This window comes from Aplysia californica, unplaced genomic scaffold, assembly GCF_000002075.1.
Source record: "Aplysia californica isolate F4 #8 unplaced genomic scaffold, AplCal3.0 scaffold00777, whole genome shotgun sequence".
Lineage (NCBI taxonomy): Eukaryota > Metazoa > Mollusca > Gastropoda > Aplysiida > Aplysiidae > Aplysia > Aplysia californica.
In genome coordinates, this window is record NW_004798047.1 from 104,732 (window position 1) to 126,295 (window position 21,564).

Consider the following 21,564-nt stretch of genomic DNA (forward strand, 5'->3'; position numbering starts at 1 on the left):
AAAAAAAAAAAAAAAAAAAAAAAAAAAGGTTTCAGAAAAATGTAGGATAGGGTAGGGGTTTCTTAAACTGAACCGTCGACATGTGGTAAAGTTTTGAGTACGTTTCTTCCGTTTGATTGTTTTCAAGACAATTTATGTGAGGTCAAGACACTGTGTCAGTATGTTAAGTAGCCTACTGAATGACATTTGTTTAAAACAGTGTTGCAAAGTTACTTTTTTAAAACTCGAAATTAAACAAAGACCTAAAGATTTAAACAGACTCCCAAGCGGTTTTATTAGAGAAATAAATATTAGATAATTAAAGAAATCTTACTTCCAAATATCAGTCCAAATTAAAAAAAATTGAATTCCAGTGAAAATACAGGCTCGAATTAAAGACAGAAAAATACCCACCTGAAAGCTCTGTGGTATGTTCACAACCCTAAAGCAACTTCCTATACGTATGATGAGTGGTCTTATCATTCACGCACTATCGCCCCCCCCCCCGACCCCTCCCACCCTAGTCTCCCTTTAACAGAAAAAATAGCCAAAATGATAAATCAAATACCAATTTTTAAAAATCACTTAAAGTGACCAATAGCTATTTTTTAAAAAGAAGAATTATATTCACTGTAAATTTACTTTCTTCTGTCAGTCAACAAATCTTCATTTCTAAAGAAGAATTGGTTTGTTGCCGTAGGCTTTTAACAACAAAGAAATGTTTCATTTTCACTGAGTTAATTGTTTCCAGTCACCATAATAAGACAGGATTTTGCTCTGGTTTCTTACAATAATATCCTTGTTGACTGTTATAATAGCTGTAATTATTCTAAGGTTTAAGTTTAAGTTATCAATCTACTGATTATAATCAACAGCATCATGTAAGAAAACGGAGATTTAATTAACTGGTCATTCATATTATTGTTGTCTGTCAGCTGTAATTATTCTAAGGTTTAAGTTGTCAATCTACTGATTATAATCAACAGCATCATGTAAGAAAACGGAGATTTAACTAACTGGTCATTAATTTTATTTTGACAATAGCTCCCTTCGTTTATTTCACAACAAATTTTATAACTATAGTCATTAAGTGTAATACAAATAACAATCGCATTAAGACTGAGGAAATCAAATTTCCACCATTCATATTTTGCAACCATAATCAACATTTACATAATATATCCTCAATTTCAGTTATTTCTCTTCTTCTCCCTTCACATATAAACGTATTAGCTACTTCTTTTGTCATTTATGTTTTGTCAGTTTTCTTTCCCCACTTTGTTCAATATCCACCTTTATGACACACACACACACACACACACACACACGCATGCATATACATACACACACTACACATACACACACTCATTTATACATGCACATACACACACATACATATACATACATGCACACACACACACCACACACATACATATATATGCACATACACACACACGCTTTGTACACATATGTGCACATGCACATACACAAGCATACATACGTATTCATTTGTACACATAATAAGTATGCACATACATACATACTCACTTACATACAAGTGTGCACACACACATAATGTAGCCCCTCATGTATACACATATTCATGCAAACTTACATAAAAAGCACATTCATAAACATGTGTATGAACATAGCCTACACACCATACATGCATGCGCAAGCACACAAGCACGTACATAGACACATACTATACTTACACTGACATATATATATATATGTTATACATACACACACAAACACACACACACACACACACACACACACACATATATATATATACATACTCAGACCCACAAACACACAAACATACATATAAACCCACATACACCCAAACATACTTCCACGCAAAAGTGCTCAATTAAAAAGATTTATAAACTCTATGGTGGAATTGCTTCTAAAAATCATAGAAAAGCTTAATACTTTAAGTTTATCATCGTTATTCCATATTTCTCATAGTTTTTCTTCGACTGATCTCCTACATCTTAGTTGAGAAGAGTCATTTGCTGCAGTCAATGGCTTTGCAAAAAGCTCAACAAAGTCTTAAATTTTCACGACCGCAAACTAGGAAACTGACATAGATTTCATCATTCCTCTTCTGTATAAATTAACTTTCAAATAGCGAGGGATGATATATACCACATAAGAGGCAATGTTCTGATTACTTTACCATTTGCAAGACAACAGACAAGGATTTTGTCCTTGTATATATGCAGGAGCACAACTTAAATTGACATACCCTGGTTCTTCTGGAAAACAAACATAAAGTTAGTTTATAAATTCATAATGGCTCCAATACATTTAACTCATAATATATCAAAACATCCTTATTTTTTGGTAAACACTGATGCATTCCCATTCAACATGGTACCTTTTACTTTACTTCAGGGTTTTAGAGAATTGCATAAATTAGACATCTCCACTAGGATGAGGTACAGGAGCCCACTTTGCTGACAAAGAGCCTTTATCTAGGAGACACTGTAAAGCCAGTTCTCTATTCACAGATTTAAATGATGGATTTTTTGGTCTTACATAAAGCTACCGACTTAAATACACACTATTATAAACATCGAAAATTGAAAAAAAAAATTGTTAGTTATATGCGTATCAAAACTTTGAAACAATGTTCAAAATTTGGCAGGTTTTGAATACCGGTTTTAAAATTACCTGGGATAGCATGTGTTCAGATATGTCTTAATAACTGTTATACACATACAAATATCACTGCTTGGATGAATCAAAAGTCATAGATTCGATCGACTACTACATGACAGACAACCCCTCTATTTGAGATGCACCAAAAAATTTCCTAAAAAATTGCTGGTGGCAACACTGGCATGTATATTATTGCGTGTAGGATGTTTTTGGGGAGTGACATATATCTTGAATACACCACGAGCAAAGTTAGTTTTTAAAAGAACATCTTTCTCAGAGGAGAAACAAAATGTCTTCATTCATGACGGTATCTATAATATATTATTTGGTGAGGACGCTTTCTTTAGAGAGAGAAGTATCTTGTAGTGCACAACCTCTGAAAAAATGTAACATCTTTTTTAAATAAACATCCCTAGACCTTTGCATGTCAAAAACTAATAATTTCATCTATGCTAAAAAAAAATAATTCTGAATTTCTACGGGCTCTTCAGGTTGAAGTTTTATTTTAATTACAAAAATTCCCAAGGTGCTCTCAAAGAAAATAATACTATTTTCTCACCCAATAATGAGCACTTTTTATAGTTTCAGTAAAAGATGAAGAATCACAGTGACTTACTTAAACCGTGAGACTTTCAAAAAGTAATTTGAAAAATGGTAGACACATGCACTTGCCTTTTGTTATAGGTTGTCTCATTGTAGGAAATGGCAAATAAGTCACCAAAAACAAAACTAAGAACTCAATGTAGATTTGGCAATTCAGAATTTATTCAGTCACCGAAAAAATCAACAGAAATTGATATAATTTTCAAAACTTAATCATAGAAGACGAATGGCAGTCAGTCTATACATTATCACCATGATGATAATCATTATAATAAATTCATTTGCTCTTCAAATCACAACTCAAATTTTCCCTGTACAAAAGACAGTTTCAACACATGCCGACCAATTTAAAAGCTATCTCTTCTGTGCAGTGTGAATTTGAAACAAGACAAAAATGCTGATAATTGGGGTTCAGTTCAGATATAGCAGCCTACATATCCTATTTCATGCAAGAACTTTCCTGTCAGGGACTGAGCACTCCAAAGCCAAAGTGACCTATTTTGAGTCCACAGAATAAAAGCTTCGATGTCAACAAAACTAAAACAAACAGCAAACCTAAATCTGTAATGATCGTGAATGTTTTCAAGCACCCCCGTCGACACAATCAAGCAGGCCCTCTTGACACTCTGCCTGACTGGGCGGCCTGTCTGGGCAGAGTGGGATGCAGAAAAATGGAGACACTCAAAAAAAATAACTCCTCCATGGAGGAATCAAACTCAGGTCTTTTGCTTGCAATAGAAAAGAGCCTGACTATTACACACCACAGAAGCCTGTAAACCATAAACGAACAGCAAAAAAAATGTACTCCAAAGGAGAGAAAGCTCAGTTGCAACTGTTACCACTCTGCTTCTTACGACAAGAACAGCTTTGTGACATAAAGAGTCATTTCCACTATCTTAATTTCCTGTTTTATCCACCATTGGTAAGAGTAAAGAATAAGGATCTATGATCTTTAAAATATTTAGTCACAAAATGTGCCTAGAACAATAATTTAGTACGGTTTTTACTCAAGTTACTTTCTTTAATAGCACATGGATCAGAAATAAAATTTTGAGTTCTTCACATTTTCCATGTGCTGAATAGCACGCATTTTGTCGTGAAGCCCAACATTTCTCCTTCTTTACAAACTTACTGCCATGGTAAACAACAATAAGGACTGTTCACACAATGTATAAATGACAGGAATAATTTCATTTCAAATAACATTTCCAGCCATCCATTTCACAGGAAAAAAAAAGGACCCCCAAAAATCTCATGGATTTAAAATCATTCTCCTTGAAGTTTAAAAAGAAACCTTCAAAATAATCATGATAATCACAATTGACAGATCTACTAAGAAAGTAAGTAAATCAATGTTCAAATGCGACAACAAACCTTAAAATTTGTTATAAGATTAGCTGCAAATATTAAGTGAATTTGTTAATACCTATTTTTTGTCTCTCATTTTCTCTTTCTCTCCTTTCTGATACATCTCCCTCTTTTTCATCACTTCCAGTTTCTCTCTCTCTCTCTCTCTCTCTCTCTCTCTCTCTCTCTCTCTCCATCTCCCCCCTCTCTCTACCCCCTCTCTCTCTCCCACTCTCTCTCTCTCTCTCTCTCTCTCTACCTCTGCCTCTTTCCACTTAAGCCTTTCAATTTATAATAGCTATTGCCAACAATTGAACAAAAAATTGTTTTTTTACAACATCATAAAATGATATGAGACATGACCATGCATTCTAACAATCTTCTTTGAAGGCACTCGAATTAGTCCAGTAGGTTACCATAGAAACGAATCACAGTTTTCTTTCTATGGTGAAGATATCATGTGAACATTGTCAACAAGAAAGGTCATCTAAACAAAAATAAAAATTCATGCTTTTTTTTTCCCACTTCAAAGAAAGAATGCAGGATAAAATGTCTAATGGTGATAGTAAAGGTCTGTAAGGGCTGAAAAAAGGGGCCCTCATTTCATAGAGATAATATTATGCCAACAAGTTCATGGTAAAGCTTGATAGAGAAATAGTCGATATTTTTTAAAATGAAGTTTACTTCTGGTCATGTATCCTTTTGAAGGCTCACATGAATTCAGTAGTTACAAGAAACATGCAGAACAAAAGGCAACTGAGGAAAAACACTCATGAGACCGTGGTAGTATAGCCTACCATGATGACCATTAACTCTTTCACTACCATGAGTTGTGTTTCACGGCTCTCCACTTCCTGCTTCAAAAGCACACCTACTTTTGTAATAATTGAAACTGAAATCTCAAGCTGAAGAAAGATCGATTTTAGCAACATTATGTCCTCATTTCCTCTTTATTTTCGTGAATAATACATGTTGCTTATATTGAAAATTGAACTCAAAATCTTTAATTGGTGCGAGGGTAGGCAGAATCAGAAAGTAGGTCACAGGTAGGGCTCGGTCCAGATGAGGAAAGCCCCCTGGTAATGAAAGAGTTAATTTAAAAAGTCAAAACTTAAGAGACAAACCATAAACACATAAAATCCCTAAAAGCATGGAGAAAAACTAGACAACAGAACGGAAAAGAGAAGGATTGAAAAAAAGAAGAACTCAGATTTATCAGAGACACTCTTTGCTGCCTGATGTGTCAAGAGAAGGGTAAAGAGTACTCGTCTGATGCGGTAACACTTTGGAGGCACAGCTGCCCTGCTATGTACTAGCACTAGCAGGGAGCTTACGGAGATATGTGGTGTTGTGCTCTGGGTTAAAGAAAAACACATTAACACACCGGATCAATTATGTGGCATCATAGTGAAATCAGGGGATCCCCCACCTCCTTCGATTGCAAATATCGCGAATTCTATTCAAGGTAGACAGGGTTCTTTTTATTTCATCAAAAGCAAGAAAAATAAACAAGCTTTAAAGATTATACAGTGGCTGTCGCATTCAACGAGGTAGCCGGGACCGGCTTGTTGTCCTCGTTGGATCTGACCTCTCGTTGAACGTGACGAAGGCTAAAGTAAAGAAAGGAGACAAGTTATTATATTACACGATGTACCAATACCAGTAATTAAAACAGTTGTTCCCCCTGATGACGAAAATCTCAAACAGCATCAGTGTGTGCGCGTTTCAGCTGTGTTCTGACCGTCATTTCTGCATTTTTAAATACATTTTTTTCCCGGAACACTTCTCGTGTGGAAACATACCCTCTGACATCTAGGCCTGGAAGTACATAAAGGCGGAAGCTTGGATTTTCTGATCAGGGTAAGAAAAGAAAATTAGACAAAAATGAAGGTTTCAATCTAGACCAACCCATCCAGAGTTCCTCCAGTTTCACACAGCCCGCATGGCATTCCCACCCACCCCCTCTCTAGGCTAACCCTCGCCCATCCTCTTGGCTTTGAGGCCCATATTAGGAGGCACACCAGATCTAACAATACAAAGTGTTAGGAATCGAGGATAGGCCTTGTGCTTCACGTGAGATGGAGAGAAAGGAGAAAAATTCTTCACTTTTGGGGCCGCTAATAGCTTTTATTTTGGTTATCGCTACCTCGTTGAGAGTGACTTCGGTCTGTTTGCAACCTCGTTGGAGCCGATGCACATTTACAGAGAGATATAGAGGAAAAAATCTGGGATTTAGGATTGCCTCGTAGGAGCCAACTTCTCGTTGAAAGTTGCCTCGTTGAATGCGGCACCCACTGTACCAATAACTCCATGTTATGCTAAAAAATTAACGAGCTTGATTTGATAGCGACATGACATACTTAGTGCTGGAAGAAGCAGGAGGATTTAACTAGAAGTAAAAGAAAGATAACAAAGAAATACGACCTATCAGTGGCACCCCCCTACCACCACGGTTGAAGACTCGTAAAGATAAGAACATTGACACAACAAAAGCTCTTAGGTCTTAGATACTGACAAGAAAGCAGAACAGCAGACAGAAAGGCATTTGTCAAAAAAAAAAAAAGAGAAGAATCAATAATAATTACGTACCCTTCAAACACCCAGAAGACTCAGGCAGTCAGAGGATAACAATAATTATTCAGACTAAGCTGGAAGCATAGAAGCATCATAATCATAGAGTTCCACACACTTCAGGGCAAAAGGACTAAAGTCAAAATATAGTCTGTTCCAAAGATGGCAGAATCATAGAGCATTAATAACATCTAGAACACAGAGGAAATCTCTTTTTGCTTCTGCATCTCTTCAGGAGCAGAGACATTTGAAATTGGTGGTACGTTTTCGAAGGCGCAGAAACTAAAACAAGTACATAGACACTCTAAGCAGCAATAAGATTAGAATAGAATTTTCAAAATAAACCTTGATAGATTTACATGGGAAATGTTACTCATGCTATGTTCAGGTACTTAAGGACAACAAAATTTTATAGTTTTCAACATAGCATGAAGTAAAATCTGGACACTAAAAACACCAGCAAAGCAAAAGTACTGGTCAAGCATTATTTCAGCTATTTGATACAACATTTTTAAAATCTTCTTAATTTGAGCTGAAAATCATAATATGAAAAGAGCATTTGAGGTATAGTATTTTGATATCAGACAGTTTTCTGATGTATGTAAATGTACACTGGATGAAGGAATGATGAATTAAATGGCTACAGTGAAGACGCTCATGGCCACATTGTCTCGAAGTCTAAGTAACAGCTCTGGGGCATCAAATAAAAGAACTCTTAGCACCTTGATGAAAATAAAACATCAAAACTCAACTCACATTTAATTAAAGAGGATGTGCTTTCATCCACTCCATTGTGAGGTTTTGACTTAATATGGGACAAAGAGAGAAAAGTCTCAGACTGAACACCATTGTTTCCCCATCTCTTTTTTGCAACAAACAGAGCTATTTGCTATTTAATTTTTAAAGGAGAAGGAACAACTTTTCCCCTGTGTTGACCAAGGCCTTTGTAGAAAATCAACGAAATTCATGATCTGTATCACATACACTTGATCATGAGAAAAGCTTGTCCATGGTGCAAGACTAGTCTTAGAATTTGATTAAAAGGAAACACATTGGCACGATACATTTATGGTCATTTAGTGCAGGGAAAAGGTAAGTTAAACAGACAGAACACAAGAGATTGAAAGAAAAGAATTAGGAACTACCTGTGGCGTCCCCCACCCACATATGAAGAAAAAAACTGTATCTGTCAGGTATAACCATTGTAGCCTTACTAAGCAAGCTGTTACAATCCTTCAGTTTGTATTACTGGCCGAGCACATCAGCACCGCAATATAAAACATATACAAGAACTTTCAACAAAAGCACTAAGCAGAACAATGACAAGGATCACAGTGTGAAGGAAGCATGACTAAGCTCTGAAACAGTGCAAAGTAACAAATGGCATGATGTACAATAAAAGACATGATAAGTTTGTCTTCCCCGCTAGCCCTCTCCTCTCATCTCCCGAAAACTATAAAACAGTTGGGGTTTTTTTTTTCCACAATTTTGTAACATATCAGTCTGTCCATCAACTCGAGGCTCCTGCAAACCCAACCATTTAATTGTTATGTACACCCTCCCCCTCCATCCGGAATAACAGCCTCAGCTTGGACTTTGAGCTGACAATTATTTGCTATCCATTCAATTTTAATCTTCAATAAGGCAAAGAATGCACACGTTGGCTACGCTATCAAAAACTTATGGGATTTTCGCTTCTAGTAAGTTCAAGAAAAATTCTGTTGCACGTTATGTTCCCAAAGTGGCATGTTTTTAGAAGAAACAGGTCTTGAAAGCTATCCTTTACCACCATCTTCAAACACTTGATACAAACAATTGTACGTGATCAATCATGAAAACGGAAGCATCAACTCTAGAATTGTACTTTCTTGAACAAAATGCCTCATCAATCTGGACTTTAAGAACATTATCACAGGGGAAATATACTTTGTTTCCACTAATACAAGGCAAAGCATTCTGTATTTTTCAATATTATTACATTCAAAAGTAATAAAACTTTTGAAACTGAAGAAACAGAACTGATGTCAGCCATATTTCATACAAGAAATAAACATACAATTAAACATCTTACCAACGCTCACAATCCAGTTAGACAACATGTTCTTAACCTGTCCATTTATCAATACTAAAACACACCATAAAGCAGCACAGCACCATTTGAATTGACAATAACAAGTTTCACAGGTAAGAGTAAACTAAAGGGTAGGATGTTAAACAGCTACTGTAGACCTTATTTTTTTTTTCTTCGCAAGCCCCTTTTTTCAAAAATGCATTTTGCCCATTAGTTTTTTTGGAAACGTTTTGAATTTGCGGTTTGAGTACCCCAGTGTCATGTGTTCTAATACAGTAGTGCCCCTTTTGATATTTCATAAAAGAGTGTGTATCCGAAATTTCTTAAAAATTTCTTTAAAATTTCTTAAAAACTGCAAATTCAAATTGCGTGTAAAGAAAACTGCTCGGTAAACAGTAGGCCTACTGGCTGGTTTAACTCTGCATTCGTTGGAAGAAAGAAATCCTCTGTTAGCATGGATACAAGCCTTTATGCTGTAGACACGGAGCCACAGTTTGCACATGTGTCAATGCCAAGAGACCAGGCAAAAACATTTGTCCATCAGACACAGTTTTTAAAGTGTTTATAAAAGTTTACAATAGCAAAATTAAATTCAGTATTCAGAAGCATCGGCAAAAGCCTGTAAGAATGAGGGGTCATATATATAATAATCTAATAATCGTAACTGTGAACTTTCAAGATAAAAGAATATGTATGTGATCAAAGGCTATCCCCATGTAAAAGAAGAACACCCCCACACAGTCAAAGATGTGGTTTTTTGTATGAATGTATCAAATTTGAATATAAAAACAAAGATGTAAAGCAAATGACATCATACAGCGCCTAATTGGAAGGAAATACTGTGGAATCTGCATAAACCGAACACGGTTAATCTGAAAACAGTGGTAAACCAAAAGACAGTTTAAAAATCCCAAATTTTTTAATACTATTTGAGCAACCTCTCTAAACAAAAAAAACAGGATTCAACCAGTAGTTTTTCAGATTTCGGTTTAGCAGACTCCACTGTATCTACAATTCTGACACTGATTTATGTAAGCTAAATAAGCCTGAACACAACAAAAGACCGTAGGGACTTTGAAAAAATAACACAAAACAGAGCACTGATCACAGCCTAAATTTCACTTACTAAAGGAACCCAACTAAAAATGATTAATTGTCTACACTGAAAACAAATCAGCAGCATATTCTAACATCACAAGAAATCATACAAAGAAACAGCACTTACTTGCACCAAAAACCTTGATACTATAAAACTTTGAAACCGTAACAAACTGTAAATCTAAACCTTCTTTTAATGAACTTAATAAAATACAGTGTCCATGTGCGACAACTGCATGTCACGAGACACCTCGTCGTATAAGAGGATAGAGAAAAAAAAAAAGTAATAAAATACAGTGAACAATTACATCTTGTAGTCATGTAGAGACGAGGCACTGATCTTTATTCCCCCCCCCCCCCTTGTAAAATACAAAACAAATAGCAAGATGAAATTCTAGACTAGAAACTGTCACTTTTTAGCTAAACACCTGTGAAATTTCAGATTTAATCATTTACTTAAACAAGGCCAGTATTTATTTTAAAGCGAATAAATATTTGATAACAAGATGTCAATAAAGAAATATTATTTCCTATTGATAATCACCTGGCACCTTCGATACAATTAATGATCTATCCATACAATTAACACTCTCATACTCATATGCCCAAATGCACTCTTCTAATAATTCAAAGTATAAATGATGGTTGGCTGGTCTTGATAATTTTATGTACAATTAATGCCTTCTAATGATTCTGTGTACAAATATTGCCTCCTTCAAATTGCTCCACGCTGACTTTTATAACTACAAATTTTTTAAAAAGTATAACAGTCAATTATGCAAGCAGTTCCAATTACACATTTTACCAATAAGCTCCTAAGCTGAACAATTTCTATTTTTAAAAAAAACATAACCAAACATGTCAAAATCTTATCACAGAATAATCAAATTCTAAAACAATAGAAGTTTGAGCCACTAAAAATTTGAGCTAAAACATAAATGTGCATTCAAAACCCATCAACTTGAGAACATTTGTCTCTTATCCTTGCTGTTTTGCCCAGTTCCAGCATGGCAGTATGCCCATGACCTTGTGTGAGGGAAATATCCAACTTCAAAATACATTTGCTTTCCAGCAAAATTTTAAAAAAGTCCCCACTAAAAAGACTAAAAAAGAAAAATACAAAAATGTACTTTTCTTAGGATGCTGATGATGCATAACGTCCCCAACTCATTGTGCTTCATAACACCCAAACCGTCAAACAATGCCATTGGAATGAATTCAGAAATAAAATCACAAAGTAAGTTTGATAAACCTCTAAACGTCACAGATATATCCTTATATGAAGAACATACTGAATCACAATAACTATCCGTGGTAGTATCACACAGTTTTCTACCTAAATCTATATTCTTTATCTTTTAACAGAGACAAGATAATAATACATTCACAATAAAGACACGTATAAAATAAAAGAATGCGTAGTGTCTCAAATGATAATAATGACCACACTGCTGGACTTCTTTTTCAACAACAGTGATCTATGCCTAAGATCCCACTGCCAATCTTCCTGCTTTGTCATAGAGCTCACTTTTCTTAAGAAACAGAATTTTTGCTTGAAAGTGTTCATGAAACCATATCTAAGATCCTGGCTTTACCCAACAATAACTGAGTAAAAAATCTTGCTTTTCTTAGAGAGCAATTTTACCAAAGAAAATTTAAACAGGTCAGTCTGCTTGAGTGACCACACTTTGAGGTTATTTTATTTCTCATGATTTTCCTAGAAACCTAGGGTACCATCATATTTAGAAGGCAGGAATCACATTCAAGTGGGGAGTAGTTTAACACTTTCCACTGACGCAGCACGCAGAGCGCACAACACTTGTCCACACGGACCAGGATGCAGATACGCTACATCAGTACTTGGCAGTATCTTGGCAAAAATACCCCAACCATAAAATTTCCAGCATACTGAGAAAATTGAAAGTGATGATCGCAAGTTCACCATTAAATGAACTAGAATCGGAACTGAAAATATTAAATCTAGCACATTCATCACCCGAATTCTCATCATGGCATACGAGTAAAGCAGCACTCATGCTTGGTCTACTCAACATTTTTCAATAAAATTTACTCCAATTGTATACAAACTGATTTTCGACCTCAAAGGCCACACACACCATTCAGAAAGGAAACTTAACTTTAACAAAAGCAGATATCAGAAAGGAGATAATTACTGCAACGTCTTTGTTGCAACATCACCCTGTCACCAATCGGCGCCCCGTTGGGGAAACGGACAGCTTCTTACCGGCGTCGATCAGCGTCCCGTGGGGGCAAAAAGTTAAGTTTTATTCTGCCTATCTGGAGACATGTTGGTATCTAATCCTGCGTCTACTGGTCACCTACGTGTAATGACTTCGGTCGTTCCATGTTTTGGCTACGGTCTTCACTTTCAAAGGTTTCTTTCTTACGAGTGTTTTATCATGTACACTCACGATTTCGCGTCAGCAAAATGAAAAACAGGATGAAGAAAAGCACTCTGAATTAAAGGGACATTATTCTGAATTCTGGGTCAAACTATACGGCTTGTACTAATTCAGCAAGGATTCTTTTCCCATAATACCCTGCTTTTTCAAGATGCCTGGCAGCTGAGATCTTAGGCAGAGACATTACGGCTGTAAGCATGATCAAACATTCAAGTATGTCTGGCACTAGATGCTGCCAGTACCAAACAATGACAGATATGTTGGAACACTTCCTGCACTATCTTCAAATACAATCAAACTAACAAAGTCCTCACAGTGGTGTGTTGCTTTTCCACCCGCTGCCGGTAGGACCAATCATCCACATTCACACGTCAGTCCATCATGCAGGTAAGGTCACACATCAATGTCACCACTGTAAACTTTTGCTGGGGGCACCATGGGATCCGTCTCCTTTCCGTTCTCGGCCACAATATCTCTGTCACTGTATGCCGCACCAGCTTCCTCCACAATGGCGGTCTCTCTGATCTCACTGCTGGGTGTGTCCACGGGGCTTGCCGCGCCATCAGCGGGCAGTGTGCTTCTGCTGAGGTCCTCATCGGTGTCCAGCGATGTGACACCCGTCAACTGTGCCAGGTCACTGACGTCATCGATGGTTATCACCTCTGGAGTGACGGCACTGACTTTGGGAGGTTCTATTTCAGCTTCTGTACGAGATGAACAAGTTTGGGAATGTATATTACACTTTGAATGAAATACATTTTTTTTAATTCAAAGAGAAACCTACAGATACAATAACAACAGTAATGAAAGGACCAGCCTGGGCAGAATAGGACACAATATCCCAGCCAAAAAAAGGAGATGTTCTTCAGAATGAACTTTCTCAGCAGGAATTCCAACTCTTCTATGTGCAACAGCACAAACATTTACAACATCACTGAATACATGTCAGTCACGTTACTGTTCTACACTGAATACATGTCAGTCACGTAACTGTTCTACACTGAATACATGTCAGTCACGTTACTGTTCTACACTGAATACATGTCAGTCACGTTACTGTTCTACACTGAATACATGTCAGTCACGTTACTGTTCTACACTGAATACATGTCAGTCACGTTACTGTTCTACACTTAATACATGTCAGTCACGTTACTGTTCTACACTGAATACATGTCAGTCACGTTACTGTTCTACACTGAATACATGTCAGTCACGTTACTGTTCTACACTGAATACATGTCAGTCACGTTACTGTTCTAGTAATCACTAGTTCACCCATCAAACTCAGGTTTACCGTTCTAGTAATCACAAAACTCAAATTTACTAAGGTAGAAATCACGAGTTTACCCACCAAATTCAAGTTTACTGTGGTAGGAACCCTGGGGTTACTTACCAAACTCAAGCTTACTGTGGTAGATATCATGGCACGATACGGCAGCAAACTCCTGTATAGATGTGACAGCTGGAACATTCTGAAAAGAAAGATGGTTCGTTTGAGTAACGAGAAACCTAGTCGACACAATAACGGCAATTTAGATAAAAGGCAAGATTGATATACAGAAACAAAAGAGACAGACAGACAGACAGACAGACAGACAGACAGACAGACAGACAGACAGACAGACAGACAGACAGACAGACAGACAGAGAGACAGACAGACAGAGAGAGAGAGAGAGAGAGAGAGAGAGAGAGCGAGAGAGACAGATCGGAAACACAGAGAGACAGAGACAGACAGCGAGACACACACACACACACACACACACACACACACACACACACACACACACAATCACAAACACACACACACACAGAGGGGGGGGGAGAAGGGGAAAGAGAGAGTGGGGGGAGGGAAGAGGAGAGAGAGAGAGAGAGAGAAGGGGAGAGAGAGAGAGAGAGAGAGAGAGAGAGAGAGAGAGAGAGAGAGAGAGAGAGAGAGAGAGAGAGAGAGAGAGAGAGAGAGATGTAACTTTTAGAGCTAAAAACAAGAACACAAGAAACTTTATTTTTTTCAAAAACAAAATGCATTTATGATGACAAAGAAGAAAGCAAAACTCGCAAGGAAATTGGAAGACGCATTAAGACTAACCAACGATCAGTTTGTGAGAAAAAATAACTCATGAGTTTGAAAAATGTAGAGCTTTGGAAAAATCACGGCGCAATGTTTTTGGATCTGGAAAACGCTTACAATCAGTCTGCTATGAAAAGATCATAGATGAAAAGATCAAGGAACTCTTGAACAAAATATGAACGACGGGCAATATTTAAGCCTTTAATTACATAACTGACTTTTTAGAACAAGGTGGAAACATATTATCTGAAATAAAAAGTCAAGAAAACGGAATGACCCAAGAGGCAGTGATCTTCTCTACACTGTTTAATATACAGTGTATTAATAAATTTAGAAGGGACAATAGAAGAAAAATGTCCCAAAATAAATAAAACAACGCTTGAAATGCCAACAGAGATAGAATAATCAAGATCGCAAACAAACATCATTAGCAAGAACAGCATTCTAGAAATGTTTGTTTTAGGAGAGGTTTTACGGCGCTCGCAACTGCATAAGGTCATATGAGCGCCAGAAGATTAGAGGTGTCACAAGAGAGTAACAAACATAAAAAAAGAAGAAGGGGAGATAAGGACGATAGATGTTTGATAGGAAAGAAGGAGCAAACCATACCAGAGCACCCGCCAACCACCCACGCATTCTAGAAAGCACAACCGTGGATCTTAAAGTTTTGAAAAAGAGAAAACAGTCCTGATGTCCACGACACTGAAACAAAAAATGACTTACGAAATATTATTAAATGAAAGTGGACTCACGACTTTATATCAAAATAAGACAGAAAAAAGACCAAAAAAACCCCAAACAAACAAGCAAAAGCAAAACAAAAACAAAGAACAAAAGCAAAAAAAAAAAAGACCGCACCGACGAAAAATATTACTTTATAACACATTAACGACTTCTGCTGAAATCAAAATCAGTGTTGGACTGGTGGATCCAAAAACAATGAACGTTCCCTGATCACGATTCTAGTCAAAAGAACAAGATATTAAGTCGTATTCACGAATAACAAAGAAAAACAAAAACACCCTGTCAATTCTAACAGCCGAACTGATGGTAATACAAAGATCAACGAAAGACGCCCCCAAAACAAAACGGACGGACGCATCCTCATTAAATGATTATTGATTTCCCTACGGTGGTCCAGTCACTTACAGAACCAGACGAGAGACAGGCTAGATTTGACATTCTCCAGGATATAATTGAACTACACAAACAATTATTGGATAAAGCAAAACGGATTACCATTATATAGATACCATTACTTTATGGATTGCAAGGGAATGGGATAGCTGAGGGGCTCGCAGATAGAGAGGAAAGAACAAGAAAGAAGGTATAAAAAGACCAGACCCCCCCCCCAAAAAAAAAAAACACCAAAAAAAACCACACAACAAAAACAAAACAACACACCAAAAACAAAAGAAAACAAAAGAAAACCAACAACTAGGGCCCATCCGAATGAAAATCCTTTACATCAAAGAGTAGAAAACGTTCTTCAAACTGAATGGACAGACCCCCCCCCCAAAAAAAAAAACAAAAAAAAAAAACAACAAAACAAAACAACCCAACCCAAAACAAACAAACATCAACGAAACAACAAACAACAACAACAAACAAGCAAACAAACAAGAACAAGAACAACAAAAACTCAGCAACTCAACAACATCATCAAACACCAAAATCGAACAATCTAGGTACATTCTCTTCACAAAGGAAAGGACTAAAACACGAATTGCAGTACCATATTTTGGAAACGCTTTGTTCGTTTTGTGTAAATAAAAGTACATCGTCACTATAATGGTCATCATTTAAAGCGTTGAGAAAAGGTAAGACAGGCAAACAGAAACAACAGAGGGGAAAGCAAAGAAGTAGAACCTATCAGTGGCACCCTCCAACCACCCGCACCAAATGGAAAGGACCATAATTTCATAACAAGGCAGTTTTTATATTCACCATACTTGTTTTTATTAAAAGAGACAAAATATCCGACAATCTATTAAATGAAACTAACAATAGATCATGCTCTCTTGGAATGTGAACGGTTCAAACAGTAACAGAGAGAGAGTTAGTTATGTTTTAGATTTCTTAAGAGTTTAGCAGTACCTGCAATGTTCACAGGTCACAAACGTGCCTAAGAGAACAGGTTGTTTTTTGTTTTGTTTTTGTAAAGTGTTTTACGGCGCTCGCAACTGCATAGGTCATATGAGCGCGCGGGACACACCTAATATTTTCAGTTGGTAGGAAATTTTGAATTTTGCCCGGGTGGCGGCCGAAGCCTACTCTTATCGATTTTAGACCACCAAGGGATCTTTAACGTGCGCAACTTGCACACGGGCCCTCCGAGATTTTTCGCCCTTGTCCGAGAAGGCTAGGTGTAGATCTTTCCTACCAGAAGATCAGGGGTGTGGCAGAAAGACAGCAGTAAGGAGGAGCCAAGGAGTAGCAGTAGAAAGGCTGCAGAAAGAGTCAGGAGCCCAGAGGAGGGGCAAAGGAGGTGAGGGGGTGGGGGCAGAAAGTGGAAATGAAAGCAGACAACAGATCATTGCTAGAGAGCAGGAAAGGAGGTGAAAGGAGACAATTTTAGAGAAGAAAATTTTTCGGTTGCTACCCGGATTCGAACCCGGGACCTTTGAATGAGAGGCCAACACCTTAACCTCTAGGCCACGAGAGCCCCCGTGAACAGGTTGTGTTACTAGAGAGTATCATACAAAAAAAGTTTGATAGGAAGGAAGGTGTAAAATACACCAGGACAATCGCAAACCACCAATAAAATGAGTTCAAGGTTCAATTCAAGGCATTCATTACAACACAATCACCATTTATGTATTCCAAACAGCAGCAATCAAGCGAAACTTCTTTAAACAAACAGAAATACCAAATGAAGAAAATATGTCCAATATAGAGATGCAAAAAAAAAAAAAAGGTGTCATTGTAGATGTTTTACGCCACCACCGACACAATTTACATAATTTAGAAGGTGGGCTGCTTCTTCCCTGGCTGCCAGGCCAAACTGGGCAGAGACGAATATAGTGTCACGGCAGGCAGACAAATTTAAAGTTACACTCTTTAAAACATTGTCCGCAAAGGCAATCAAACTCATATATATATATATATATATATATATATATATATATATATATATATATATATATATATCTATATATATATATATATATTTATTTTTTTTTAAAATTAAAAAAAAATTTTTTTTTTTAAATTAAAAATTTTTTTTTTAAAATTAAAAAAAAATAATATTTTTAAAAAATTAAAAATTCAAAAAATAAATAAATATATATTTACACCAAAATCATGAGATCAAGAGTAGCCTATTGACCGGACTCATTGGAGAGGAGTGGGGCATTTCGTTTTCTTCGTTTCTTTTGTTCTTTTTTTGAAAAAAAAAACGGTGGGAGGGGAAGGAGATCTATATATACATTTGAGAAAAGAAAGAACACATTGTAAAATATTTTTAAAAAATTAACACAAACAGTAGGCCCTACAATAGGTTACACATAACACAATCTCCACTCGATCTACGTACTTTACAAAGACGCAAGAGTGAAAGACGTGATCAACTTGTGCTGAGAGTCCCAAATCAGGTTCAGATTTTTTTATCAAAAGAACACACCCCAAAAACCTAAATTTAAAAAAATAAAATCCTTTCAGAAAACAGGCCCCTCTCTGCCCTTTTATTAGCATTGACCTTGTCGTATTTAGGTCAATATCTTCGTAAACTTGCAGGCAGCGGCCACAGTCCATGTAACCATATCCCTCTGTTTACGACCCCGGAGGGTTTCAGGTTACGAGCAACTAACTAATTTTACATATATAAGAAACGTCTTTTTAACCTTACGGAACTTGGCGCACACCAGAACCCGTATCAAGTTAGCGTTATGCGGAGCTTTAAGTATAGCCTCAGACTTGTGCAGTGAACTTTTTTTTCTTTATCAGGATGGGCGATGATCTCTGGATTGGGGGGAGGGGGGTATGATTTATGATACTTGGAATTATGAAAGAGTTAGGAGAGTAAATCATCATCAACAGTATTATCATCATCATCATAATCGAAGCGAATCGAGCAAAATCAAGTCATCAATAGTGAGTGCACACCACGTTATATGATTGCAAAATATTCTAACGCTTTCATTGATACAACAAAAAATCCAGTCAAAATTGTCTTAGATAGTCACCCATTGTCTATGAAAAAAGGGGGCGTTTTTAGAAAGATGGCTTTCTTAAACTGTGTCATTTCAACGCAAAAAGGACGCAAGAAAGGGGGGGGGGGCATGTATTAACCATTTGTACAGGTCATTGTCTAATGCAGGTGGCACTTAGAGCAGCTTTGACTGTATTAAGAAGGCGGACAATGAAAGCTTTCGCAGATACCCAGGCTCTCGTTCACGACAGGGGAAAAGACAAACGTGGAACATAAAAGCAGCGACCTACGGACTCCAATGGAGAAGAAAAAGAAAAGAAGGTGGAAGTCAAGGGGGGCCAAGGAGGGGGGAAGAAGAGGGGGAAGAGGAGAAAAAGAAGAACAACTATAACAAGAACAAGAAGAACAAGAACAAAAAGAGGAGGAGAAGAAGGAGGCTGAAGAAGATGAGGAGGATGAGAAAGAGGAGAAGAAGAGGAGGAGGAGCAGGAAGAGCAAGAGGATGTGGAGGAGGGGGAGGCTTTATCTTTGACTTAGTTGCAAGGTCTGTGTTCCTCAGCAGCTGACACAGTGTGCGGCTTACTTTCTTTTTTTTTGGGGGGGGGGGGGGGGGCAATTAGATCATAAAAGTGTCGAAGACTAGAGGTGTTACAAGAGCAACAAAAAAAAAAGAAGGAGCAGAGGAGGAGAGATAAAGATTATAGTTGGTAGGAAAGAAGTAAAGCACACCAAAGCACCCGCCAACGACCTACAGGCTTATAGATTCTACATTTCACCACTTAGAGACCGTCGGAAAAAAAGTGAACAGAGAACAGACACCATATCTGTGCCGCGGAGGGTGATCAAGATTTTTTTTCTTTTTAAAAGAGTTACTATATTATCACTATACACTGCTCAAAAACGTTTACTGGGGCTAAGTTTCCCTTTCCAATACAGACCACTCAATTCATTGTCTCCTTGTTCAAGAGTTACACCGCTTGCAGGACAATACAGGACACAAAAAGTGGTAAAAAAGAGGCCAAGGTTATGGACTTTTCGTTTGTTTTAGTAAGCATTTTAGAGGCACCTGCAACACAAGTAGGGTATATATAAGTGCCGGAGATTAGGTGTTACAAGCGAGTAACAAACACAAAAAAAGAGGAAAGGTGAGGTCGATAGGGTATCAAAGCGCATCGATTGATTCTTCTCTCATTCCTCTTCTCAAGTTACGAGTGAAGAGCTAGAAGCACATCGACGAAATGACGGTCAAAGTGTGCAGGGAAGAAGCAAGAGAGATGGACAGAAACAACAGCTAGAGGGGAACAAAAGAAGTAGGAAGTATCTATCAGTGGCGCCCTCCAACCATCCTTTCTTTATCTTAAAATTATAGTAAAGGATTTGCACATTTAACATTTTATATAAAAATAGTGTAGGGTTACGGAAAATCTTTTTTTGTTTTTTTTGTTTTTTTTGGGGGGGGGGGTGTCTAGCATTTTAACCTACGACAATGCTGAATGACGGCAACAATAATATACCGGCGACCAAAAGGAAGGTACCACTTTTTGATTGTATGAACAATCTATACTTAAGTGTTTTTACGCCTTCCTTTAACTTGAGAAATTATACTGAGTAGTCTAAAAAGTAGGTCATGTTATAATATAACAATTAGGTGCTTCAATTTGTGCTCATAGCACCACCAACAAAAAATAGTAAATCGGCATTTTTCATGACCACGTGGTGTTTTTTTTTCTTCTGTTCTTCATTTAAAAAAATGAAGTTTAGGTCTTTGTTTATCAAAAACCGCAACGACATTAATTTGATCATTGTCACCTAAGAAAGATGGTAGGTTTAACTCAACGCAGAGAAATCGAGCCAACGGTGTACTCTACGGCGCGTTTTTGCTGCTGCCAGGGCATACACGTCAGTTTTGTGTTGACGTAGAATGTTCTGGCAACAGCGGAAAAGAGCGGAGCATGCCGATAGATCGATTTCTGTGATGTTGAGAGTTGAACCTACCACCTTATTTACCACAATGATTAAATGTTATTGCAGTTTTTGATAAACAAAGACCTAAAGTTCATTTAAAACACAAATAATAGAAGAAAAAAATAGCCAATTTAATATGCTTTGGGTTTGGTGCTGTGAACAAAAATAGAAGAACCAGAATGTTATTTTTATGACATGAACTACATTTTAGACCACTTAGTATTACTCACATGATAGGAAAAGCATAAAGACTCAAAAGTCTAGATTTTTGCGAAATCAAAAACTGGTACCTTTCTTTTGATCGCCAGTATACATGTTTGAAGGGTTTCTCCTATTAAAGGGTGGTAGCTACAAAGTTAAGAACTCGAATCCCTATTGTAAAATTATTCACACTTCGGAGGGCGCTACCGGCACTCACAAATAAGCAAACATAAAATCTTTAGCCCACAAACAAGTGCTTGCATAAATCCTAGCTCGGGTACAGTAGGGTCGGGTTGCTATTGAATAGCATGTAGTGTTGACACAAGGTCATTTAACACGCCTTTTTGCTGAATTTGCATGTTATACGTAACAGCATGTGGGTTTTGGACGGAGGGAGAGAGAAAGAGGGGCGGG

General features: G+C 37.2%; 1 protein-coding gene across 1 annotated transcript in view; it reads right to left on the reverse strand.

Moving 5' to 3' along the window:
• Nucleotides 1–8,640: 8,640 nt before the first annotated feature.
• Nucleotides 8,641–21,564, reverse strand: part of LOC101851300 (monocarboxylate transporter 10) — a gene marked incomplete in the record, with an annotated part of 80,446 nt that continues 67,522 nt past the window's right edge. The window contains 2 exon segments of the mRNA XM_013088631.2: nt 8,641–13,466; nt 14,159–14,237. Of these exon segments, the coding sequence (XP_012944085.1) occupies nt 13,156–13,466; nt 14,159–14,237 (390 nt within the window).